This window comes from Sorex araneus, chromosome 3 (assembly GCF_027595985.1).
Source record: "Sorex araneus isolate mSorAra2 chromosome 3, mSorAra2.pri, whole genome shotgun sequence".
NCBI classification, from domain to species: domain Eukaryota; kingdom Metazoa; phylum Chordata; class Mammalia; order Eulipotyphla; family Soricidae; genus Sorex; species Sorex araneus.
Genome location: NC_073304.1, coordinates 215,546,209 through 215,572,201, shown reverse-complemented (window position 1 = coordinate 215,572,201; position 25,993 = coordinate 215,546,209). Strand labels below are relative to the sequence as shown.

At 52.6% G+C, this 25,993-nt stretch overlaps 1 protein-coding gene across 2 annotated transcripts; it reads right to left on the bottom strand.

Annotated features, from left to right (window-relative positions):
- Positions 1 to 1,539: 1,539 nt before the first annotated feature.
- COPZ2 (COPI coat complex subunit zeta 2) lies at positions 1,540 to 15,050 on the bottom strand. Of its 2 annotated transcripts, XM_055131960.1 has the most exons (10): positions 14,891 to 15,050; positions 14,130 to 14,204; positions 10,110 to 10,191; positions 9,554 to 9,645; positions 9,097 to 9,152; positions 8,401 to 8,478; positions 4,341 to 4,392; positions 4,014 to 4,051; positions 3,846 to 3,884; positions 1,540 to 1,945 (listed from the first exon to the last, which is right to left on the bottom strand). In XM_055131960.1, exons 1-9 carry the CDS (start codon positions 14,999 to 15,001, stop codon positions 3,866 to 3,868), a joined length of 603 nt encoding a protein of 200 aa, XP_054987935.1. In that variant the 5' UTR covers positions 15,002 to 15,050; the 3' UTR covers positions 1,540 to 1,945; positions 3,846 to 3,865. The 2 variants fall into 2 exon arrangements, with proteins under 2 accessions (XP_054987935.1, XP_054987934.1); XM_055131959.1 differs by lacking the exon at positions 4,014 to 4,051.
- Positions 15,051 to 25,993: the final 10,943 nt, after the last annotated feature.

The following is a 25,993-nucleotide window of genomic DNA, read 5'->3' as shown; positions in this document are numbered from 1 at the left end:
TCCGAGTCTCGGTGGACCCCTCCCCAGAACGGGGATGACATCGCGTACTCCGCGGGATGTGATGAGCCGGGTTGTGCGAAGAGCTTTTCCTATCCCGGCACACCAGAATTGCTGAGCCCAAGAGGGCGCAGCCGATTTTGTTCTCCTGTCCTTGGGCGTTTAGGGACTGTGGACTGGGCCAGACAGCGGCGGCGGAGGCTGCATATTTGCCGAAGTATTTCTGGAGTATTTCTCATTTCCCGTCGCCACACTGTCCCCGAACTCTTCAGTATTGAATAACAATTTTTTTTTTGGTCCCGTTCAGAGCTGCCTTTTTGCATTATTTACTGGAAAGGGTTATGTACACAGTGTTTCCAATGAGAATGTTTACATAACTATATCATTTTCTCTAATTACAGCTCTAGTCTGCCCATTATAAATCTTCCATCTTAGTGAGTTTTATAATGTAGGACGTGATAACCCGCAGGGACAGACGTTATTAAAACCCGGGACTTGCTGCTTACTGCAGCGGCTGGCGGAAATTCGTATGCCCGGGCAGGAGCGAAACTCTCCGGGCGGATTTTGAGCGTGCTGGTTGCTAGGACAACGCCTGGATGCAGACGTCGCAGTCCCACGGGGAACCCGCAGGAGCTATGGGCGGAGTTAGGTCGGGAAACGGAACGCGGAGGGGGTGCGCTTCCCAACTTTCCCTCCAGGTGGCGCCATAGGATCGCGGATGTAGTCCCGCGGCGGGGCGCCCCACCGCAATAGACGCCAGCGAGGGGCGGGGTCAGGACTAGGCGTGGACCCTTGACTGCGGTCTGGAACGGTTGGGGGGTCCAACATTAGGACTTCCTTACATACCTGCAGAAAGTGTACGTTATCAGAGAAAGAGAGTGGGGAACGGGTCGTTTGGGGACGGGGCCGCAAGACAGAAAGTCATTTCTATCCCTTTCCTTCGGTCCTTGGGATCCTCTTCCACCCTTCTCTACCTCCCACCTGCAATTTTTTACATCCCCCGAAGCGCAGTGAGTGCCCAGGGCACAGGTTTTGAACGCTGAGCTCTGAGCGATGCTTCCTCGCCCCCGGCATCCGGGAGCAGTCATGGCAAGCTCCCGGGGCTCTAGTGCCCAGGGTATATGCCAGGTTTGGAATTCCGCAGTCTCGGGCATGCCAAGAAAAACAGGCAAGCTGTTCCTCAGTTTGTCCAGAGGAAGCCTTACCCCTTCCCTTCTGGAAGCTGGGAATGGAAAAAGTGACTCAAATGAATCCCCAGCGGGGCCACCATATGTGTACCATCTCTCGGAGTTTTTTACCCGGATGTAGGCACTCTTCAGGGGGATTCTCTTTTGTTTTCTCCCCCACCCCCAATAGGCACCAATTTTACTCTTTCCAGGCCACAATACCATAGCCAGTGCTCCCCACCACATAGGGATCTTCTGGTATCCGTGTTGGGTCCCCTCACTATGTTAAATTGTCCCTTCCCCTCGACACTCCCCCTCCCTTCCTCAGACAGGAGGATACACCCTGGTACTGGGCGCAGGACAGATGATGAGTCACAGAAAGTGCAGGAGCCTTTATTAGAAACACACTCCCACACTTCCCAGGCCAAGAGGGAGGGAGCCCACTGGCAGACAAAGGCAGGTTTAGTATCTAGGCCGCTGGGGTCAGGAGTGGCCTAAGGGCTGAGTTAAGGCAGCTCAGCGGGTCCCACAGCCCAGTGGGAGGACAGTGAGAGGGGTGACACTGCTGAAGCCAAACCTTCGCATCTCTGAGTACTGGCTGGACACCTGAAGAGTCGGTCCGGGAGAGGGTGAGGGACAGGATGGGGGCTGGGCTCTCCATTCCTCGGGACATTTGAGTTTTTGCTGGCACTGGGGGAATGGCCTGGGACAGGGAGTCTTGAAAAGCACAGACTTCACTTGAGCAATGACCACTTAATTTGTTCCTTGGCCGACTGAAGAACCTGTGTTAGGAGAGGGGGATGGAAAAGTGTGTCAAGGGGTGAAACACTGCAGCGAGGAAGGGGTCTGGGGCCCACTTTCTTCAAGGGTCCCTGCAAGCCCTGGCCACTAGGTGGCAGCAGCTGCTCTCCGCCTGGCTTTAGGTGGGGCTAGGCCTTCCCGAAGGAGAGCGGCCCGAACTGGCTGCAGCCAGCTCCCAGCCGGAACCGCCCTGCCCTGGGGCAGGGACATCTGCAGCCCTGGGCGTGGCCGCAGCCTCCTCTCGTCAACGGCGGGGCTGTTCCTGCACAGACTTTCCACCGTGTTCAAAGCCGTCGCTGGCACCCGCCCCAACCTGCTTTTGATGTGGTACAGCTGGCCTGGACACTGCCTCTGGACACTTGAACCCAGACCCGAACTAGGCCAAATCCATAAAACTGCACATACGCAATAAAGACATGTGGGCACCGACGGATGTCCCCTGGGTTGTCCCTTCTGGCCACCAAACCTCACTTTCCTCCAAAGCTGCCTCCCACGTGGCGTATCCCTTCCTCCCCCAGGGCTAACCCGGGTTCTCCCAAGTCTTCTAGCCAGAGCCTCACTCTCCCTCATTCTACCTCCCATCTACTGCCTGCAACTTCCTCAGTGTCTGTTTTGGCTCAGGAATTCTATTAGGGGTGCAGTCAGGGGCAGGAGAGAATACGATGGGTAAAGTGCTTGCTCTGCCTGCAACCACCCTAGCTTTGATCCCTGGCACCATATATGGTCCCTGGACCACCAGGAATGATCTTCAATTTCGCAGTGCCCCAAGCACTGCCAGGGGTGGGGGAAAGGCTACATTTTCATTCTTTATCTGCCTGGAAACATGGGACTGGTTCTGTGTTCGCACATTCAGTTTCTTAGTCACTGTGGGGAGGGTCCTGTGACCTCTCTAACATCCCTGGGCCCTGAGCACACCCCAGCAGGCAGAGGCGGCCCTGGGAAGAGGCAGCGACAGAGGAAAGTCATAGGAAAGTGGCCCTAAGGCAGGGCCCCTCAGGCCCAGCCCGCTAACCACCACAGCGGGAGGGATTAGCACAGGACCGGAAGCTCCACAAAGCAGGATTAGTCGGGCAGAGACCTGTGGGCAGACAGAGCAGAGGTCAAGCAGCAGCCTGAGAAGTAGGGGGTCAGGGCACAGGTGAGGTGTCCGGCCTGACCCCCAGAGAAGACTGTGCAGGGGAGGGGACTGTGCAGGGGAGGGGCGTGGCAGGAGTGGGCTCCCCATCCGCTCAAGGCCCGCCAGCAAGGGCCCCTGCACCAAGCAGGGAGTTCAGGGCAAACCCTTATTTGGTTTCCTTTCAGGGTGGAGGGGCATGTCAGGGGGTTGCCCCCCCACCCCCACCCCACATCCCACCCGTGCTTTGGGGGACAAGTGCTGCTCCCCAGCTATGTCCAGGCTGGGAAGTGGTTCTTCCTTTTTTTTTTTTTTTTGGTTTTGTTTTTTTGGGTCACACCCAGCAATGCACAGGAGTTACTCCTGGCTCTGCACTCAGGAGTTACCCCTGGCGGTGCTCAGGGGACCATATGGGATGCTGGGAATCGAACCTGGATCGGCCGCGTGCAAGGCAAATGCCCTACCCGCTGTGCTATTGCTCCAGCCTCAGAAGTGGTTCTTTCCGTGCAATAATCCCAAGCAGGAGATGAGGTGGATGGTGGTAAGGCCCCATCATTTATTAATGCCCAGCCCCACCTGGCAACAATCTAGAAGCTTCTAGTGATTTGCTCCAACAGATGGCCTGGGCCTGCCTCACCCCTTTATCCTGTGCCCTGACTTTTCACCCCTAACTCCCCCCCAGGCCCCGCCTGAGTGTTCTCTCCTCCCTCTAGCTCATTCCTGACCAAGGCAGACACGGCGGCTGAGTGGGTGAGTGGAGGGCCTACCTGGGCCACGCTCTGTTCAGTCAAGCCGCTGTCGTCGGTCTGTGGGCAAGCAGTGAGAAGGGGGTCAGGTGGGGGACACGGCACTGGGTGCAGAAAGAGGTGAAGGAGAGGAGCTTGGGGTGGGGGCCGTGAGGTGAGCGTGCAGTTTGGGGTATATCCAGGCCTTACCTGTTGTTCGGAAGCAGGGCCCCAGCCCCCACTAGGGGCTGGTCCACGGGAGCAGGCAGGTGAGAGCAGGGAGGGGAAGAAAGATGGAGGCAAGGTTTCCCAGAGACCCCAGGAGCTAACTGAGGCAGGGAAGGTCTATCCTCAGCCCCCACCCTCAAAATGGAGGCAGCACCTGGTGTTCCTTTGAGGAAGAATCCAGCTGCTTCTGCAGAAGCTTCGGCCCTCCCAGCCCTCCAGCTCCCCCCCTCCCCCGCCCAAGGAGGACAGGAGGTGGAGAGGTGGGAGATGAGCCTGGAGGAGGTGACAGGGGTACCCAGGGGACCTTACCCTAAAATTCACTTTCTGGACCACTTGCTGGGGGTCGCACTCCAGAATCACACTGCAAGGTAGGGAAAGAGCAGGAGGAAAGGGAGTGAGTGTCGCTCCTAGGTGCCCCTCTCTGCTGCTCCTCTTCCCTCCCCTCCCCTGCAACATCTCCCCTCCAGGTCTCCCCTGGACACCCCCTTATCTCGCTGGGCTTCTCTGTGTTGCACACCCGCTGCTCACACTTCTCCCTCACACTGGGCAAAGGGGGTTTAGTGCAAATCGGGTGAGGGCAGCGCAATCTAGAAGGCCCCAGGGTTTGTGAAATGCAGACCTCGATTCTCAGAGGACTGGACTTTATCTCCTGGGTCTGGGGGTGAACCACACTATGGATGAGGGGCCCCAAGGGGCCCTGTCTTTTCTCCCACTAGGAAGTTATAGGCCAAGCCTCAGAGATCAAATCTCCAAAATCTACCTATCCTGCCAGGAACTTCTTTGTTTTTTTTTTTTGGAGGGGTCACATTTGGTGGTGCTCAGGGTTCAAAGGAGGCTTCCCACATGTAGCACATACACACTGACCCTTTGAGCTCTCTCCCTGGCCCCTACTTTCCTACTTTCTTTTTTTTTTTTTTTGGTTTTTGGGTCACACCTGGCGATGCACAGGGATTACTCCTGGCTCTTCACTCAGGAATTACTCCTGGCGGTGCTCAGGGGACCATATGGGACGCTGGGATTAGACCCCGGGTTGGCCGAGTGCAAGGCAAAAGCCCTACCCACTGTGCTATCGCTCCAGCCCCCTGGCCCCTACTTTCTTTTCTTGTTGTTTTATTTGAGGGGTGGGGCACGCTCAGCAGTGCTTAGGGTTTACTCCTGACTCTGCACTCAGGGATCGCCTCTTCGGGGCGCTGTGTGGTGCTGGCGGTGGAACCTGGGTCGGCCACCTAAAGGGCAAGCGCCTTACACCCTGCACTATCTCTCTAGGGCCTCTCCTTTCGTTTTAAAAACACTCAAATACCAATATTTTTCTCGGCTAGCAAGCACCCTTGTGATTCCCTGAGGGCGCAGGGTGGGGGCTAGGAGTGCAGTTTGATGTGGCTCCCTCGGTGGGGGGGGGCGGGGAGGAGAGGACTCCTTGCCCAGGGGACTCCCTCCAGACAGACATCCAGTTTCCCTCGGACCCAGAGCCCAGAACAAATGTTCCTTGAGACCTTCTACCTGGCAACCCTTGAGCTACCCTGACCCCGTCTCTCTCAGCAGAGGCGCTTTAATCCAGGACAGGCACACCTCAGGCTCACACTTCCGGGAGGGAAAACCAACAACTCAGGGGAGGGGGCTGGGCCTTCTGGGGACCAGACCAGAAGCTTCTGAAGCTCACATTTCAGGCAACCAACTTGCACGGCTTCTGAGGCCCGAAAGCCCTGGAGCTCATTCTGTCTTTGTTTGTTTGCCAATCAGGGCTTACTTTGGCTGTGTGCTCCGGATCGGGATCGTCACTCCAGGAAGTGCTGGGGGATCATATGTGGTGCTGGCTCTAACCTGGTCTGTCAATGCAAGGCAGTGCCTGGACCCCTGCACTATTCTCTGGCCCCCCACTTTGCGTTTGTAACTCTGTGTGTTTGCCTTAGTAAGGGTCCATCAAATTGTATGTACTTCTAGTTCCACAAAACCTGGCCTTCCCCCGCTTGCTCTGGAGTCCCAGTGATGCACAAGGTCTTGCAAGAGTGGCAGAGAGTCGCCACGGAGGAACCTGCGGTGCTGAATCTCCCAGACCCACCCATCCCAGCACCAGGCTGTACCAGGGCAAGTGCCTGACTCTCTAGGCCCACTTCCGGTCTATAAAACAAAGGCTTGGACAAAGGCACCTGGGGGTGGGAAGGTGATTCGTTTCTAGTGTCCTTTTCCCAGAGTCAGAACTTCTCTCAGAGCTTTGCCTAACCCCCATACCTCCCTGGAAACTCAGCCCCTGCAAAGGGCTCCCAGCTTCCTGAGGAAAGAACATGAGGTCAGAGAGTATAAGAGTTAAGGTGCTTCCCAAGGACAGTAGATACAAGGGCCACGAGGATTGCCCCATGGCTGGAAGCCTGCTTCATGACCGGAGCGGAGAAGGCAGATGGAATAGAGAAGGGATCACTAAGAAAATGATGGCTGGAGGGATCAGTTGGGATGGGAGATGTGTGCCGAAAGTAGATAATGGACCAAACATGATGACCTCTCAGTGTCTGTGCTGCAATCCATAAAGCCCAAAAGTAGAGAGAGAGTATGGGGAATACTGTCTGCCATGGAGGCAGGGGGAGGGTGGAAGAGGGGGGTATACTGGGGATATTGGTGGTGGGGAATGTGCACTGGTGAAGGGATGGGTGTTTGATCATTGTGTGATTGTAACCCAAACATGAAATCTTGTAACTATCTCACGGTGATTCAATAAAAAAAAAAAAAAGTTAAGGTGCAGCCAACCCAGTTAAATCCCCAACACTGGAGGTAAAACAAACAACTCTTGGGGAAGGGGCTGGGCCTTCTGGGGATCAGACCAGAAGCTTCTGAAGCTCACATTTCAGGCATCCACCTTGCATGGTTTCTGAGGCCCGGGAGCGCTGGAGCTCATTCTGTCTTTGTTTGTTTGGTAATCAGGGCTGACTCTTGGCTGTGTGCTCGGGGATCACTCCAGGAAGTGCTGTGTCCCCTAGGCACCACCAGGAGAGGGCTGTCCACTGAACACAGAGCCAGAGGAACCCCAGAACACCACCCGGCGCGGCCCCAGATGTTCCCCACCCAAGTTCTTTTAAAAGGAGAAGAGTGTAATTATGAGAGGCAACAGCCACTGAACAGGGTTCACAGACTTCCCTGTATCTCCTCACCCCTAGAGGGGTGCTCCCTCAGCACCCCCTGGGTGGGTGGGAGAAGCTCAGGAAGATCCACCCTCACATAGATGAGGGTGTGTTGGGCCAGGCAGATGCTCAATGGGCTTGAGTGCAGACTTTGTCACAGAAGGCCCGGGTTCTAGCTCCTGTACCACATGGCCCCTGAGCACTGTCAGGCATGACCCATGAGCAGTGAGCTAGGAGCATCCCCTGAGCACTGCTGGCTGTGAGCTCCTTTTTTAAAAGTTTGGAGTGTATGTTTTGCGTGCAGGAGGCCCAGATTCAATGCTCAACACTGCATGGTCCCCAAGCACTGCCAGGAACAACCTCTGAAAACTGAGGCAGGAACAGCTCCTGAGCACTATTAGGTATGGTGCCCACCTGCCCCCAAAATAAAGAGGGGCTGTGGGGCTGGAGCTATAGCACAGCAGGTAGGGCATTTGCCTTCCATGCGGCCGACCCGGGTTCGATTCCCAGCATCCCATATGGTTCCCTGAGCACCACCAGGGGTGATTCCTGAGTGCAGAGCCAGGAGTAACCCCTGAGCGTTGCTGGGTGTGACCCAAAAAGCAAAAAAAAAGAAATTGTAACTATAAATATCATGGTGATTCAATAAAATTTTAAAAAAAGAAATAAAAAAAATAAAAGGGGCTGTATGCAGGAGACCCTGGCTTTTATTTGTTTTATTTTGGGGCCACACTTGGATTACTACTCACTGCACTCAGGGACCACTCCTGGCAGGCTGGGCAGGGGACTACATGGGATGCTGGAGACTAGACCTGAGTTAGGCAAGGCAAGTGCCCTGCCCACTGTAGTTGCAAGGACCCAGGTTTAATCCCTGGCACTGCATGGTTGCCCCATTGCTTTGGGGACCCAGTCCAAATGATGAGCCAGGAGTGGCCTCTGAGCACTGCTAGGTCATGAGGCCCCACAAAAGAGTGGGGGCTGTGGAGGAGGTGGGGCTCTGAAGCGGGGCTCTGTCTGTCTTCACGAAGGGTGTGTGTCTGTCCCGGCTGCTTCTCAAACACCCTGCCTAGTCGGCTCTCAGCTGCTGACTGAGGGACTCCGGCCGCCTTTCTCCTGCGCCTGACTTTAGATAGCACGAAAATCAACCTCCAGCCTCGTGAGTGGGGTGAGGGACGGGGCCCCCAGGAATGTGCCAACAGTGCTGGGTGCGATGCAGCCCCAAGGACCACCAGCCCGTCTTTTCTGTATCGCCTGCTCACCCGCCGTCCACTATCTCGTCCACCACCAAAAAGGCGCCATCCATGTTCTCCAGCAACCAGCGCTTCTCCACGTTCTTCCTGAAGAAAGATGCGAGTCCTGAGCCTCTGTGCTAGGGTGGGGCAGCCCTCTCTCCCCAAAGCCTAAGCAAGCGCAGGGCAACACGAGGGCAGCACCTGTGTCAGGCCTTGTGAGGTTTGTTCCCTACTGACCCCCTTTGCCTGACTCCCCGCCCCCGCCCCCAGACTGGGCATCAACTCTGCATCCCCCATGGCAGCCAGCTGCCTGAGAGGCCATTGCATTGCCATCGTCATACTGCAATCAGTTATTTCTGGATTCTCTTAGTGAGACTAACCCAGGTTATGGTCACTGGGACAGACAGGCAGCAGAGCACTGGATGCGGGTGCAGTAAAAAATCACCCCAAGTTTCCAGTCAAATACCCTGAGTTTGAGGCCCTGGTCTGTCCCCACAGGTCAAGGATTGTGCTCCTGGACATGGCCAGCCCCGCCATCACCTCTGTGGGACCTTGTTCTGGGAGTCTGAGAGGGGGAGCTCAAGTAAAGGGCAGTGGGCTGTGAAGGGGGCTCTGGCTCCTGTTTTGGTCTTGGAGGGACTCCAGGAGAGAAGCAGGAGGGAAAAGCCCCCCTTTGTGATGGGCCAGGGGCTGGGGGTCCGGGAGGGTGGGGATGTCACTCACCGTAACATGTGGTTCAGGGACTCAAACAGGCAGGTGAGCACAGACATGAGCATCAGCTGCGGGCGGACACGGGAGCAAAATGATCCTGTGTGAGCTAAGAAGCTGAAGTAGACCCGAGAGAGCGCACGGGGAATGGGGAGCAGGTCTGGGACGCCTGTGTGGGGACCTTGCAGCGGGAGCGCAGAAGTCCCTCCCGCGCATGCGCAAGGAAGCAGGGGTCATCCATGGCCCCCACCCCCAAACACGGGAAACTCAGGGTACCCTCCGCGAGGGCTGGTTAAATAAAAAATTAAGACTTTCTGCGTCCCAAGAACCTCGGGGGCATCATGGACACGTTGTTCCACAGAGAATCATTCTGGCTGCTCCCCTCCCCCACAGTCTGCAAGGGGGGATACCAAGGCTGGACGTTTCCACCCCAGACTCCAAGTCATGACCCCAGTGACCTACAGAAACTCACCTCATTCTCGTGAGATGAGCCCACCACGTACAGGAAGAGATCAATGCTGCTCTTGTAGACGATGGTCATGCCCCCCAAAAATGCGATCTCAGCTAGAAGAGGCGGCAGTGTTGGATTGGGTGGGGGTGGGGGGGCCTACCTGGCCCCAGCTCCAGCCCCTCCCTTTGGCCCCTTCAAAGGGATCCTGAGATAGTGGAGCAGCAGGGGCGCTGCCACTGGCTCCCGTGCCCCCCTCCACCTCACTCTAAGGGGTCTACACACCCAGGCCAAGTCTAACCTCACACCCACTCGCCCTCCCCCACCAAGTGCCTGGGGGCAAGCCTCAGGGGTGGGAGATCCAGTACTGGCAGAGCTGGCACGTGCTGGGAGTGGGGGGAACGCGGCTGGCTGGGATGGTAGGAACAAAGGTTCCCTGGGGGAGGGGGAGGCCAAGGACCTCTGAGGGAGGGGGCTGGCTGGCTGGTGGGTGGGAAAGGCCAGCCGGAAAGGTGTGTCCAGATGGGGCAGGTTGATGACATGCATCCAAAACTTTGGGGGGTGACCAGCCTTCACTTACTGTCAGTTCGGCTGGTCTTGCTGAAGACATTTTTCTCGAAGACCAACTGCTCCTTCATGGAGGGGAATGTGTTATCATAGTACTAGGAGAAAGGGAAGGACAAGAGGTCACATCCCTTCTGCAAAGTCCGGCTGCTCCCTGGAGGAGTGGTGGGAATGGTGGGTGTCCCCGAGGGGACGCTGAGCCCAGGCCCCAGCACTTTTTCCTCTTATCCTTTTGGTGATGCTCAGGAGCTATTCCCTGTTCAGTGTTTTTTTGTTTGTTTGTTTGTTTTTGGCTTTTTGGGTCAAACCTGGCGATGCACAGGGGGTTACTCCTGGCTCATGTACTCAGGAATTACTCCTGGCGGTGCTCAGGGGACCATATGGGATGCTAGGAATTGAACCCGGGTCAGCCGAGTGCAAGGCAAACACCCTACCCACTGTGCTATCGCTCCGCCCCCCTGCTCAGTGTTTGAGGCTCAAACCCGTGTACTCAGGCTGTCGAGCCCTCTCCCTGATCCTACCTCTGCTCACTCTGTGCTGGGAAACACTCATTCTAGGTGCAGACAGTCGTCAGAAGCTTTTTTAGGCTCCCTTTTGAAGGCTCAGCAGCTGTGTGGATGCTAAGGTGGGGTGTGCCCACGGCTCCACCGCTCCAGCCCTTGCACCAAGGACACTACCATTTCCTGGGTACTTCTGACCATCTTCACTGAGTCCAAGAAAGAGTGCAGAGCCAGAGATCCTTGGTCACAACAATAATCATTACAACAGGCCGGAGAGATAGCGTGGGACGGGAGGCATTTGCCTTGCTAGGGGTCAACTCTGGTGCGGTCCTGTGCATCTCAGAAGGGCTGACCCCTGAGCACCACAGGGTGTGACCCCCAAACCAAAAGTTATAATAAGATTAATAAGTACAGGGGCTAGAGCAATAGTACAGTGGGTAGGGCGTTTGTCTTGCACGCGGCCAACCCGGGTTCAATTCCCAGCATCCCATATGGTCTTCTGAGCACTGCCGGGGTGATTCCTGAGTGCAGAGCCAGGAGTAACTCCTGTGCATTGCTAGGTGTGACCCAAAAAGAAAAAAAAAATTAATAAGTACAACAACTTTACCGTCCACATTGTATAGATGGTGTGAAGAAACTGATAATAGTCCATGAGTGGCAGCAGGAAGGGGTAGGTCTGAGCAGAATGGGCTATGGGCGAAGGTGAACGGAAGTACCTCAGGACACATTCGGGTACGCACTACAGCACAAAGTCAATGGGGTTTTTTTGGGCTTTGGTGAACCTCTCTCTCTCTCTTTTTTTTTGCATTTTGGGTCACACCCGGTGATGCACAGGGATTAGTCCTGGCTTTGCACTCAGGAATTACTCCTGGCAGTGTTCAGGGGACCATATGGGATACCAGGAACTGAACCCGGGTTGTCCGCGTGTAAGGCAAACGCCCTCCCTGCTGTACTATCGCTCCAGCGCCTCATTTAAAAAAATTGGGGGAGGGGATCACACTTGGAGATGCTCAGGGGTTATTCCTGGCTCTGCACTCAGAAGTACTCCTGGTGGTGTTCGGTGGGCTATATAGAGTGCCAGAGATCAAACCTGGGTCAGGCTTGTGCAAGGCAAACCTTACCCACTGTCGTATCTCTCCAGCCCTCTCAGTTTCTTCATCTTTAATTTCGGAGGAGGAGGAGCAGGTTTTGGCCACATCTAGCTGTACTCAAAGTTACTCCTGGCTCTGTGATCCAGGACTTGGTGGTGCCGGGGAGTAAATGCAAGTTGTCTGTGTGCAAGGCCAAAGCATTAAGCCCTGCACTACCTCTCCTGTCCCCAATTTCCTACTCCGAAAAGGGATGGAAGCTGATTTCATTACCAATGCTGGGGGCCATCCGGGCTCTATCATGTGGTACTCAGGAAGCTGTGCGGTGCCAAGGATCAAACCTAGGACTCTGTGCATACCAGAAATGTACTCCAGCCCTTTGACCCCTATTTCCCTGGCCTCTGATCTGCTTCTTTTTATTATTATTATTTTTTTTAAATAGAACTAGTGATGTTATGATGGTGGGGGGATATTAACATGATGCTGTGGATCAAAACGAGGACCTTAACATGTCAAGGATATGCTCTGCCTCTAACTGCGCATTCTGATCCACATCCTTTGGTTTGTCTTTTGGGCAACAGCAAGGGATGCTCGGAGGTTTGCTCCTGGCAGTGTCCTGGGGACCATGCCATGCTAGAACTTGAACCCGGGGCTCTAGCATGCAAAGCATGCACTCTAGCCCTTTTTTTTTTTTTTTTTTTTTTTGCTTTTTGGGTCACACCCGGCAATGCACAGGGGTTACTCCTGGCTCTGCACTCAGGAATTACCCCTGGCAGTGCTCAGGGGACCATATGGGATGCTGGGAATTGAACCCGGGTCGGCCGCGTGCAAGGCAAACGCCCTACCCGCTGTGCTATCGCTCCAGCCCCACTCTAGCCCTTTGAGCTACACTTGACCATATATTTCCTTGACAAAATGTGCTCAGCTCAGGCATTTAATATCTGGATGTGGATTTACCCCTTAGTACCCCATCTGCAAACAAATGAGAGTCTCCAGCTAGCTACTGCTGCAGTGTAAATACACTAATTAAAATGTCATGAAAACAAAGTTTTAGCCCCAAACAAATTTAAAAGAAATCTATAATGCATTTCATAGTCAGTTTAGAAAGAATAGCTGTTCTGTAGCTAATTGTGCCAAATGATAGACGTTTATTTTTGAATTTTCCTAGTTTGGTTTACCAGGCCAACTTCCCCAGGAAGGTAACAGATAATTAAATGGCTGGGGCACTGAAAACCCACTCTGAACTTCAAATAAAAATATCTGAGTTCATGAGGACCAGAGAAGATAGTACAGCGGGTAAGGCATTTGACTTGCATGAGGGAATCCGGATTTGATCTCTGGCACCCCATATAGTTCCCTGAGCCCCGCCAACAGTGATACCTGAGTGAAGAGTCAGGAGTAAGCCCTGAACACTGCTGGTGTGGCCCCAAAACAGAACAAAAAAGTCTGAGTTCAGGGCTGGAGAGATAGTGACTAAGGAAGGCACTTGCCTTGCATGTGGCAGACCTAAATTCAATTCTCAGCATCACCAGGAATACAGAGTACAGAGCACAAAGCCAGAAATGAGCTCTGAATACCACTGGGTGTGGCCCCAAAATCAAAAAAAGGGGAAAGAAAAAATTTGAATTCAGGGGCCGGAGCGATAGCACAGCGGGTAGGACGGTTGCCTTGCACGCGGCCGACCCGGGTTCGATCCCCGGCATCCCATATGGTCCCCCAAGCACTGCCAGGAGTAATTCCTGAGTGCAAAGCCAGGAGTAACCCCTGAGCATCGCTGGGTGTGACCCAAAAAGCAAAAAAAAAAAAAAAAAAAATCTGAATTCAGTTCTCTGTGCTGATATTAATATTTGGGTCCTAGGTCCATTCGTTTAGCTTCTCTGAACCAAATTTTCTTCATTTGTGAAATAAAAGAACCGGATTAGATGGTCTCTGAAATCCTATCTGGTTCTAAATTATTAGATTACAGGCTGAGCAGAGGGGCCAGAGCTATAGTACATCTGGTAGGGCGTTTGCCTTGCACGTAGCTGACCTGGGTTTGATCCCCACATCCCATAAGGCCCCCCGACCATCACCAGGAGTAATTCCTCAGCGCAGAGCCAGGAGTAACTCCTGAGCATTGTCGGGTGTGACCCAAAAAGTCAAAAACAAACAAAAAAAATAGGCTAAGCAGATAGCTTAAAAGACTGGTGAGCTCTGAGCACACACCAGGAGAGACCTGTGAGCACTGAGTTCAGAGTAACCCCTGAGCACTGCAGGTGTGGCGCCAAAAACAGACAAAAAAAAAATCCCTGAAATGTTTAGCTCCTTCACAGAAATCCCTTGGGGGATGAAGAGACTAACTTTCTTCCGTCCATCTAAGCTGAGCAGAAGGTAGGTGAAAGGGCTGTTTGGGGGCCTTGCTTCTTGGGGCAGTAGCCCAGGTCTCCCGGGCAGGGATTGGGGAGTTACCTTGGCCAGCAGGCGGCGACCATCGTTATCTAGGATGAAGACGGCCTTGATGGTGTAGAGGGAAGGTTCCTGCAACTGACAGGGGAGAGAGCTCCGTGGGCCCCCGACTCAGGCCCGGTCCCTGGCTCTCTGGCAGCCGCGGGTCCCCGACGTCCATCTAGCCCCGGGTCCACAGCAGCTCCCGTCCAACCCCGTGCCACCTGGGCCCGTCGCACGCAGATGTTCCACCGCGGCCGGTGGGCGCCGTGCCCACTGGGTGCAGAAGGTCCGTCCGGGCCCAAGTTCTGTCATGCACTGACTGCTCCAGGGCCCGAGTCGGAGTGTATCACAGAACCTGGGCCGGGGGGACTGCGGCCGCGCCGGGCCTCCTCCTTCCAGCTGGCCGCGGCCGGGCAGGGGCCCCGCACTCTCAGCGGGGTCGGGGTCGAGGGGGTGGGGGGTCCGTCCCGGGGGGAACCGCCCCTCGGGTCCCTTCCCAGCGCACTCCCAACCCACCCCCACCCTGCCCCCAGCCCTGCCCATCACTGCCCCCGAACTGATCCCAAACTTCAGCCCCACGTGCGCTCGCGACTCGGGACGTCCCGGGAACTTTTCCTCGCGGGCCTCGGCCTGGGCTCCTCCCCGGGGCCGCTCCACGGTGCCACCACTTCCAGGCGCGGGACGCACGAGTGGAGAGTTGGCTGCACCCCCCCCTCCTCCCAGCTCGTCCCCGGTCCCCGGCTCCTGCCACCCCGGGCCCCCGGTGCCCTCGCGCTCCGTACCCGCGGCTCCGCGGACTCCCCCGCCGGGGCGGGCGGCGCCGAGTCCCCGGCCCGGGCGGCCGCGGCCCCCTCCCCCGGGTGCGGACGTGGCCAGGCCTCGGGCCGCTGCATTCCGCTCACAGCCTCGAGCTGACAGCGCCGCCCCGCCGCCCCGCCTCCGCCTCCGCGCAGCCCGCCCCGCCGCCCCGAGGGCAGCGCCCGCCTCTCGGCCGCCACGCGAGAGTCGTCGGCCTCCCGCCCCGCGCGCCCCTCCGCAGCCCGGCCTCCCCCACCGCTCCTTCCCCTCGCTCTCCCTGGGCTCCTTTCGGTTCCTTGAAGCCCAGAGTCTCGGCGTCCCCGGGATCGTCCGGGAAAAGTCCCTCTTTCCCGTCCAGGCCTGTGGGCCAGTTTGCTCCGCGTCCGCGCAGGCTGTCCTGGGCCAGCCAGCAAAGCTGGAGAGCGCTGACAAAGCCTAGGTGTTTTCTTTTTTCATTGCTTGCCTGGATTTCTTCCTTCCCTTCCTCCCTTCCTCCCTTCTTCCCTTTCTTTACCCCTTCCCCCCTCTCCTCTTCCTCCTCTTCCCCCCTCTTCCTCCTCTTCCCCCTTCTACCTTTCCTTCCTTCCTTCCTTCCTTCCTTCCTTCCTTCCTTCCTTCCTTCCTTCCTTCCTTCCTTCCTTCCTTCCTTCCTTCCTTCCTTCCTTCCTTCCTTCCTTGTTCCTTCCTTCTTCCATCCTTCCTTCTTCCTTCCCTTCCTTTCCCTTCCTCCCTGGAGAACTCAGGGCTTACCCTTGGTTCAGAGCTCAGGGATCGGGGCTGGAGTGATAGCACAGCAGGTAGGGCGTTGCCTTGCACGCGGCCGACCCGGGTTCGAATCCCAGCATCCCATATGGTCCCTTGAGCACAGCCAGGAGTAATTCCTGAGTGCATGAGCCAGGAATGACTCCTGCGCATTGCCGGGTGTGACCCAAAAAAAAAAAAAAAAAAAAGCAGAGCTCAGGGATCACTCCATGGGGTGCTGGGGATAGAACCTGGGTCGGCCATTGCAAGGCAGTCAGTCACCCTACTTGTTCAATTATCCTTCATTTCCACAGCCTTTAACTCTCACCCCTGACCAGCAAGTGATCTGTCGCTGATCTACATCCAGGCCCCAAAGTCGTTTTCTCTCTTGCCTCCTGGGAAGTCAATGGACAGGTACTCCTTGGGTCCCAGGGGCAGTGTGTAGCAGGGAGGACACAAGAGGACAGCTCAGGGAGACCCCTCTATGCAGAAGAGAGTCCTACCCTATCCCACCCCAAACCACACACTCTCTACTTGGGGGAAAAAAGTGTCAATATGCCTTCCTGCTGCCTCCTACTACCCCCCCCAACCCCACCCCCAGGCTTGAGCTGAAGCAAGACAGGTGCAAAAAGCATAGGCTGCAAAAGAGGCACTGGGCAGTGGCTTCAGCCCCGCTGGGTAAGGATGCCCGCGGGCAAATTTTCATTCACCTTGGGGTAATCCGCCAGTGGGGAACTCATTCCCCAGTACCAACCAAGAGGATGCTAAGTACCCACCCACCCATCATAGCACCCTGCTTGGGCATTACATCCACACATTCATACACAGTATCCCTATGGGAGAGAGGTGTAGCGCCCCCCACTCTAGGGAAAGGGAAATAGGCTGTGTGGGGACTTTTGCTAGACTAGTCTAGAGGTGGAGGGGCTGGAGCGATCATACAGTAGCTAGGGCGCCTGCCTTGGTGCAGCTGACCTGCGTTTGATCCCCGGCATCCCCTATGGTCCCCCAAGCAATGATATAGGAATCTACTGGCAATGATTCTTAAGAGCAAAGCCAGGAGTAACACCTGAGCATCACCCTGTGTGGCAAAAAATAAACAAAAAACAAAAAAATAATCCAAAAATAGTTGTCTAGAAGTGGAAGCTAGACTTCAGACCCCGAAGTTTTCCCCTCTTGTCACAGCCTCTACCCTTGTGCTCTGCATTCACTCATCACAGATGACCTGAGTGGGGGTTCCTGAAGGGTAGCAGATCTCATTTTTCAAATCTCAATGTCAAGGTCATCACCATAAAGCCCTGCTTGTGGCAAGAGGGTTGAGGTGTGGGGGCCACCCCCAGCTGGGGAGTGGCTCCTGGATGTGGTGCAGGGAGGCTGCAGGGCTGGGATGGTACGGGGGTTGGCTGCATGCAAGGCAAGTGCCAGAAAGCCTTTTCTGACAAGCGCTGAGTGTGATGTGCTTGGGCCCACCTACCACATTCTCTAGCTCAGCACCCTCGTTAGTTCTGATATTGACCTTCTCTGTATCCGAATGCCGTTTTCATGCATTTATTTACATGTAACACGAGCGGTTCTTTGCCACACCAGACCGTGACTCCTGCAAGGTTAGAGATCTTGCTCACAGCAGAATCCCCGGCTTCCCCTGGTGCCTGGCAGGTGCTTACTAGGCGTTTGTTGGGTGAATGAATGATTACAGGAGGAAGGAGACCAGGTATAAATATTCAGTCTCCCTGTTTTGTTTGTTTATTTATTCTGGGATCACATTTGGGGATGCTTGGGGTTATTCCACTGGTGACTGGACCATGAAATGTGGGGATCAAACGGGGGCTCCCACATGCAAAGCATGCACTCCCACCCTTTGAGCTATCTCCCAGCCCCATAGACTACCACTTTTATTTCAATTTTACTTGTGTTGTGGCCATACCCAGTGGTGATCTGGGCTTACGTCTGGCTCTGCACTCAAGTACCACTCCTGGTGGTGCTCAGATCATATGGAGTGCCAGGAATTGAACACAGTTGGCTATATGCAAGGCAAACACCTTACCCGCTGTACTATCTTTCTAGCCCCCAGACTGCCTACTTTAATGATTAAAATATACTTATGAGTGAAACCATGTTTTGTGTGCTATACAAATATCTCTTATATACTTTATTTATTTATTTATTTATTGCTTTTTGGGTCACACCCGGCAATGCACAGGGGTCATTCCTGGCTCATGCACTCAGGAATTACCCCTGGCGGTGCTAGGGGACCATATGGGATGCTGGGATTCGAACCTGGGTCGGCCACGTGCAAGGCAAACGCCCTACCCGCTGTGCTATCACTCCAGCCCCTCTCTTATATACTTTATATGGTCCCTGATCCTTTTTGAGTTTCTGGGTTAAAGCAGTAGACACAAAATAAACAAAGTGTGTCCCAGAGAGATATAGGACAGCAGGGAAGGTGTTTGCCTTGTATGTAGCTGACCTAAGTTGCTTGTTTGTTTTAGTTTTGGGGGGTCTACACCTGGCTGTACTCAGGGTTTACTCCTGGCTCTGTACTCAGGGATCGCTCCTGGCAAGCTCAGGGACGATGTGGGTTGTCAGGAATCAAGCATGGTTCAGTTGTATGCAAGATAAGCACTTTTCCCACTGTGCTCTCTGACTCTTTTTTTTTTTTCTTTTTGGGTCATACCTGGTGATGCACAGGGTTACTCCTGGCTCTGCACTCAGGAATTATTACCCCTGGCGGTGCACAGGGGACCATATGGGATGCTGGGAATTGAACCCGGGTTGGCCACGTGCAAGGCAAACGCCCTACCCGCTCCAGCCCCTCTCTGACTTCTTACCTAAGTTTTGATTCCCAGAATATGGTTCCCTGAACACCACCAAGAGTGACCTGTGGGGCCAGAGCAATAGTACAGCGGGTAGGGAGTTTGTCCTGCACGCGGCCTACCTGGGTTTGATCCCTGGTATCCTATATGGTACTTGAGTACCTCTAGGGCTACCTCCGGAGCACAGAGCCAGGAATACCCTTTAAGCACCAATGAGGGTGGCCCAATCCCTGCTCCCAGTACCCATCTGGAGCCCAGTAATACAGCTCATGGTAGGAGCATGCTTTGTTTGCTTCCCTGGTACCAAACAACAGTAACTGATTTGATTCTTTTGGTGCCTTAATATTTCTCTGAACTGGTCCATTTTTAGCTCATATTTACAAGGACAATAAAAAGCCTCAAGGGGAATTTGGTAGTCTGTGTTTGGCATATGGTACCCACAGTGGGAGCGCATTCAGCTTGTGGAAATTAGAAGGTAGGCCTGGGAAGATGAGGGATTAGGGAGCAGTGTGGCTCCTTGGGGGAGGCGAGGGAGGAGTAGATGTTCTCATCTACACTGGAGAGGAGCCTGGCATCTGGGATTGAAAGACCAGGGGAGAAAGCTTACAGACTCCAAAATCCTCCTCAACAGCGAGGCCACCCTCTTTGTTGCTATTGTAATCATAGCTAAGATCTTTTACATCTTTGAAAAACTGGGGAGCCACCCCCAGCAGGGCTTTAAGTTCAGGGATCACTCCTGGTGGGACTGGGGGACTATATGTAGTGCTAAGGATCGAACCCAGGTCAGATACATGTAAGGTAAGTGCCTTACTCGCTATACTATATCTCTGTGGCAACTCATTACATAAGTTTTTTTTGTTTTGGGGACACACCTGGAGGTATTCAGGGCTTCTTGCTCAGGGATCACTCCAGGTGGGGATTGGGGGACCATATGTGGTGCTAAGGATAGAACCAGGTATGTTGTGTGCAAGGCAATCCACTATGCACTGTACTCCGACCCTCTATTTATATCTTAATGTGGCAAATAAAGGAACTCAGAGATTTCAAAAGTTGAACTTAAAAGAATTTTTCGAATTGAATCCAGTGAGATACACAGTTACAAAATTATTCATGACCGAGTTTCAGTCATGTAAGTTTCCAACACCCATCCCTTCACCACTTCACCAGTGTACGTTTCCCACCACCAATGTCTTCAGTCCCTGCCTCTACTCTATGTCAGTCACTTTTCCTCTCTTCTATCTCTTTCTCTCTTTTTAGGCATTATGGTTTCCAATATAGATACTGAAAGGTTATCATGTATGTCAAAAACTGAACCTTTCTTTTCTTTTTTTTTTCTTTTTGGTTCACTCCTGTCGATGCTCAGGGGTTACTCCTGGTTCTGCACTCCAGAATTACCTTTGGCGTGCTCAGGGGACCATATTTGATGCTGGAGATCGCAACCTGGGTTGACCGCATGCAAGGCAAACTCCTTACCCACTGTACTATCACTCCAGCCCCAAGTTGAATTTTTCTTTTTTTCTTTTTTTTTGCTTTTTGGGTCACACCCAGCGAAGCTCAGGGGTTACTCCTAGCTTTGCACTCAGGAATTACTCCTGGCAGTGCTTGGGGGACCATATGGGATGCTGGGGATCGAACCCGGTTCGGCCGCGTGCAAGGCAAAAGCCCTACCCGCTGTGCTATTGCTCCGGTCCCCCAAATTGAATTTTTCAAGGAAGTGATTCTCCCTAAAGATGATTCTCCCAAAATCCCTCTGCAGATACCCTAGGACTCCTTTTCTTCGCCCTCCTGCCATCCTGGTATGGGCCTTTAATAGGGATCTGTGCGCACAGAGATGCTCAGTGTACACACGATCTGGGGCATTGCCTTGGGAACTCTTGGCCACACTTGGGAGCCTGCAAAGGCAGCTGAAGGCTTGGAGCTGGAGTGAGGGGGGCAGGTCCAAGCTCTGGGGAGTGGAGTCTTCAGGTTTCCCTGCTCTGAGCTCCCTCAGGGGGCTGTGCATGATTCTAACCAGCTGGAGTGTATGCAGTGGCTGGACTGAGAATCTGTCCTGCACACACAGCACTGAGCTGTGGAATCTCTGGGAGGTGAGTGACTCAAATAGGCTCCCTCCAGGCCTTGGTATATCTTGGAGGTGAGACCGTTTCATTTCCTCTGACTCACCCTCCTGCCACCGCATTTTAGAGCTGTCTGTCCTAGGATTTCGGCATCTGTTCTTGTGTGACAAGAAGAAACAGCTCCCTTGGGTAACAGCCTCTCTCCATCCTTCCTGCTATAATGTCAAGAGGGGGAGGTGTGTGGAATGTGAGGCGTGGATGGGTGTGCTTTTGGCGTCCTCTGCAGAGAGAGCTACAGCTTCCACACGCCGCTGCGGGCAGGATGCCTCTCCAGGCAGCTGGCTCAGGCCAGCTCCATCCTTCAACGCGCCTGGCTCTCTCTGGGAGAAGGCGCAAGAGGAGGTGGAGAGAGAATCTGGACGAGGTCAGGCCCCTGTGTTCAGTCTACCCAAGTACAAGAGGCTTTCTTTCAACCCAGAATTGGATTTTTAATCATATGACTATAGATACCTCCACTTAGCTCGGGAAGGTCCAAGGAGTAAGTCGGATTTGAGAAGCCAGTGATGGGTCTGGACACCCACATGTCCCACCTGCCAGGAGCGCTTCATGGATTATGACAGGCCACAGTGAGAGCTTGGCAGAAGGAATAAACCCAACACTAGATGTGGTGAGCTGTTCGGGTTGGCTGAACACAGCCTCAAAGAATACTACACCAAGCTATGACTGAACGATAAGGCGGTCTCTTTGGGTCGGTCAAGGGAGAGACCATTTTACAACTCTAAACAACTACTTCCTAAAATGGGGAGATGACTCGTGTCTGTGTTCAGGCATGACCACAGTTGTTCTTTTTTTCTCCAGCTTGGATTCTAGTCTCTAATTCTCTAATCTGGCTTCACATAAGACGGATCTGAAGGGGGTGGGGGAGGCAGGGAAATGGCTCAAAGGACAGGAGCGCATGCTTTGCATGCTGGAGCACTAGCTCTGATACCCAGTACCACGTGGTCTCTGGAGCAAGCCCCAAAACAAACAAAAGGGAGAAACTTTGGAGAGAAAGGACAACAGGCAGGGTCCTTGCCTTGTATGTGGTCGACCCAGGTTTAATTCCCAGCATCCATATAGTCCCCTGAGCCCGCAGAGTAAGCCCTTAGCACATCGGGTGTGCCCTCCCCCCAACACACACGCAAAAGAAAAGAAAAAAGAAAAAGAAAGAAAGAAAGAAAGAAAGAAAGAAAGAAAGAAAGAAAGAAAGAAAGAAAGAAAGAAAGAAAGAAAGAAAGAAAGAAAGAAAGAAAGAAAGAAAGAAAGAAGAAGAAGAGAGAGACTGGGGAACCCTGACTGGGGTGAGGAGTGGGGCTTGGGGAGGAATTCTTTTATACATGCCGCAGGTGAATCCGGGGTGCCACCGGGTTGAGAAGCTTTTGAGACAGTCACGATAGGGAGCACAGGGAAGATGCTGGCTCTCCTCTTCCTTGTGCGCTACCTCTTGGTTGGTTTAATGATAACAAGCTTGCTAATGATGTTTGCCATATTAGAAAGGAGACCAGATGTTTAGATTAGCAGGCAAAACTAATTGATTTCCTTGCAAAACATGCTAACATTTTAGTATGGACAGGATGTAATCCTAGACACTCTCAGAAGGTCTGCTGGGAAAACTTAGGCAGCCATCTACTGCATTCCCCTGGATTAAGGGGACAGTTGGAGAGAGAGGACTGTTTATATAGATCTGAAACATTTGAAAACATTTTTAAGGAAAGGACAAATATGGGCAACCAGAACAGCGTTAAGACTGGGTTTCCCTGGGAGCCAAAGCGATAGTACAGCAATAGGGCATTTGCATTATACATAGTCGACCCAGGTTCAATCCCTGGCATCCAATATGGTCGTCCCCCAAGCACTGCCAGGAGTGATTTCTGAGTGCAGAGCTAGGAGTAACCCTTGAGTATGGCTGGGTGTGACCCAAAAAGAAAAAAAAAAGACTGGGTTTCCCCTTAGGGAAAAAAAAACCCCAAACAATTCTTGCTATTCTAGAAGTAATCTGAGTCCCAGTGACAGTCAGGTTTCCCACAACCCTCTTCTGAGAATTTCCTGGCAAATATCATTCTGGGGTGGCTCTGGGGCTCAATGGAGGATGTGCCTTTCCTAGGGGAACACCAGGGCAGCACAGGGAACACAAGGAGAGGGAATGTCAGGATTTTACTATTTAGTTAATTCTTTTTCTCTTTGTTTTTGGGCCACACCCAGTAATTGATGCTCAGGAATTACTCCTGGTGTTTTGGGGATGACCTGGGATGCCAGGGATCAAAACTCTGTCCACTCTGTGCAAGTCAAATACCCGAACCACCCCACTGTACTATCTCCCCAGCCCCAGGTGACTTTTTTTTTAAAAAAAAATCACTGCAAATCTCTGAGCATTTGAAGTCTGGCTTCCTGCAGCTTTTTCTTCCCTAGCACCTGGACTTGCCTGAGCAAGGCCTGGTTTCCTGATGGTTCTCAGCCTCTCCCTTAGGGAGTGAGTCCTTGCGCTCACTTTTTCCAACGGTCTCAGTCTGATTTAATGGTGACACTAGGACTGATGACACATCATCAGCATGGGACTTTCTTTTGTTTCCCCAGTGACTGTCCTATTAACAGCTGTCTTCAGCAACAGGATTGGGGGTGGGGGTGGAGTGGCGAGTCAAAGAAGGCAAGAGGCGAAGGAGGACACGCCCTGGATTTTATAGGTTAAAACAGTGGGTTCTGAGACAGTTTGCACTGGTTCAGACTTGACCTGGAGCCTCAGCGTGGAAGGCAGCTTTCAGTCTCCACATCTTGGCCTGAAATAAGAAGTGTTCTATGTGCCATCCACACCCTGCTAAGACAGGACCACTTGCAACAGGCCAGCTTGGCTTTGCTTTCTTTGGGACTACATCCAGCTGTGCTTAGGAACTTACACTTGGCTCTGTGCTCAGTGATCACTTGCAGTGGGATGCAGGGGACCATATGTGGTGCTAGGGACTGAGTCTGGGTCAACTGGATGCAAGGCAAACACTATCTGATGTACTGTCTCTCTGTCTACCCTCTCTTTTTTTTCTTCCTACCTTCGTGCAATGTTAAGTCAGACACTTTTTCTAACTACCCCTCACCATACCTAAAACTAGTAACACAGTTCTCCTTCTCTTTTCCACTATCTGTATCACTGTATCACTGTCATCCCGTTGCTCATCGATTTGCTCGAGCAGACACCAGTAGGCACCAGTAACATCTCCATTGTGAGACTTGTTGTTACTGTTTTTGGCATATTGAATATGCCACGGGTAGTTTGCCAGGCTCTCTGAGAGGGATGGAGGAATCAATCCCGGGTCAGCCACGTTCAAGGCAAACGCCCTACCCGCTGTGGGAGGCAAAAGGATATAACACAACAGTGCAGAAAAAGCAAGATTTAAAGGGGTCGGGGAGCTGGAGCGATAGCACAGCGGGTAGGGTGTTTGCCTTGCTCGTGGCCAACCTGGGTTCGATTCCCAGCATCCCATATGCCCCCTGAGCACTGCCAGAAGTAATTCCTGAGTGCAGAGCCACGAATAACCCCTGAGCATCACGGGTGTGACCCAAAAAGGAAAAAAAAATTTTTTATGGGTCGGAGCAATAGTATAGTGAAGAAGGCATTTGCCTTGCACAAGGCCGACCTGGATTTGATCCCCAGCATCCCATAGGGTCCCCTGAGCACTGGCAGAATAACCCCTGAGCATTGCTGGGTGCTACCCCCCCAAAAAAAAGCCAAAAAAAAAAAAGAGAAGTTAAGGAGCTTGTCTTGCATAAGGCTGACCCCAGTTGGATCTCTGGTCCTCTGAGCACGGCCAGGAGTGATCCTTGAACATAGAGCCAGAAGAAAGCCCTAAATACCACTGGGAATGGTCCCCAAGTATCTCCTCAAACAAAACTCCCAAAGTTTTCTCCACACTGTGCCTCTAGGCCATCTTCTCTAAGGTTCCTCTTTCCCATGTCTTCTCTGAGGATTAACAAGCAGCCCTGCCTGCACTCCGTGCCTGCTGATCCCTTTGCACCAGAGACACTGGCGAGAAGGGAAAGGAAAAGATGAGTAAGAGTGCTCTCTCAAGTACTCATGGGTCATTTAGATAAGTCACCCAATTAATTTAGGCCTCAAAGTAATGTAGCAGAGCTAGAGCGCTAACACACCAGGTAGGGTGCTTGCCTTACCTATAGCCAGCTTAGATTCCATCCCGAGGACACTATATGGTCCCTAGAGCCCTACCAGGCGTGATTCCTGAGCACAGAGCCAGGAATAAGTCTTAAGCACTGTTGGGTGTGATCTCAAAACAAAAGAAAATAAATCCCCCACAAAATAATGTAGCAAAGCCATGTAACAGTGTCAAATGTTATCTTTCCTGTGTAGTCTTTCAATCTAGAGTTATTATTTCATTTCTATGACTCTTTGTTTTATTTTTAATGGCAGTCTTCTATATACTATATGATTTTATTTCTACCCCAGGCACCCGGCAGCCTGCAGTGCCCATCAAAAAAAAAACTCGGTTATGGACTTGTCCAAAAATGCTCCATTTTATTAGCGCCAAGGTCTCCTGACTCTCCATAGATAAAGGATTGCCCAGCTGATTTTTTTAGAAACTGTGTCAAGGTTTAAAATTGTCCTGTATTTGCTGTGTCAAACAAAATGACTATTCCAGTTTACAATCTCCTCTGCATGCTCAAAATAGGCTTGTAGTTAAGCCCTGTAGAGTTAGTCTAGAGTTGGTATCTTTCAGTTCTATGTTTTTAAGTATTTCTCAATCCTCATGTGGGATATTTTTTTTTCATTGTAGAGGGCCATACCAAATAGTACTCTGGCACTCAGAGCTACTCCTAGCAGTGCTGGATCTAAATGGGGTGGCATGTAGTGCTGGGGACTGGACCCAGGAGTTCACATGCAAGATATATACTTTTATACACTCATAAAGATATATATATATATACATTTTGTTCACATCCTGCTACCTTCTCCCTTAGTGTGTGTACATATATATAGCATATATATGTATGTATACATATGTATCCATATATATAGTGTGTGTTATATATTCATGTTCTTTATATTTGTGTATATGGTTATATATGTGTATATGTAATTGTATATATGGGGTGAGACACACCCAACAGTACAGTACTGAGGGCAACTCCTGCTCTGGGTTCTGTATTTGGGGGTTGTCTACTGGGTGAAGAGAGCCTCACATAGTGCCAGAGATTCAGGGTCTGCAGCATGCAAGGCCAGCCACTTAACCCCTGTACTATCTCTGCGTCTCTCTTGGTCTATATTTAGTAAATAATTACACTTCTTTTTCTATTTCTCCTTTATTTTTTTATTTTTATTTTTGGGCCACAACTGGCCATATTCAGGGATTACTCCTGGCTCTGTGCTTGGGGGAACCATACAGGGTGTGGGGATTTAATTGGGTCAGCTGCAGGAAAGGTTTAATTGGGTCAGCTGCTC

Bases quoted from the DNA above. Each gene is read 5' to 3' on its own strand.
- COPZ2 (XM_055131959.1), bottom strand. From the start codon at position 15,001: ATGCAGCGGCCCGAGGCCTGGCCACGTCCGCACCCGGGGGAGGGGGCC. The intron at 4,393-8,400 runs GTGAGCAGGCGA...CCTACCTTGCAG, and splicing joins GACGAGATAGTGGACGGCGG to TGTGATTCTGGAGTGCGACC. The intron at 1,946-3,845 runs GTAGGCCCTCCA...CTCCTAACACAG, and splicing joins CTGAACAGAGCGTGGCCCAG to GTTCTTCAGTCGGCCAAGGA.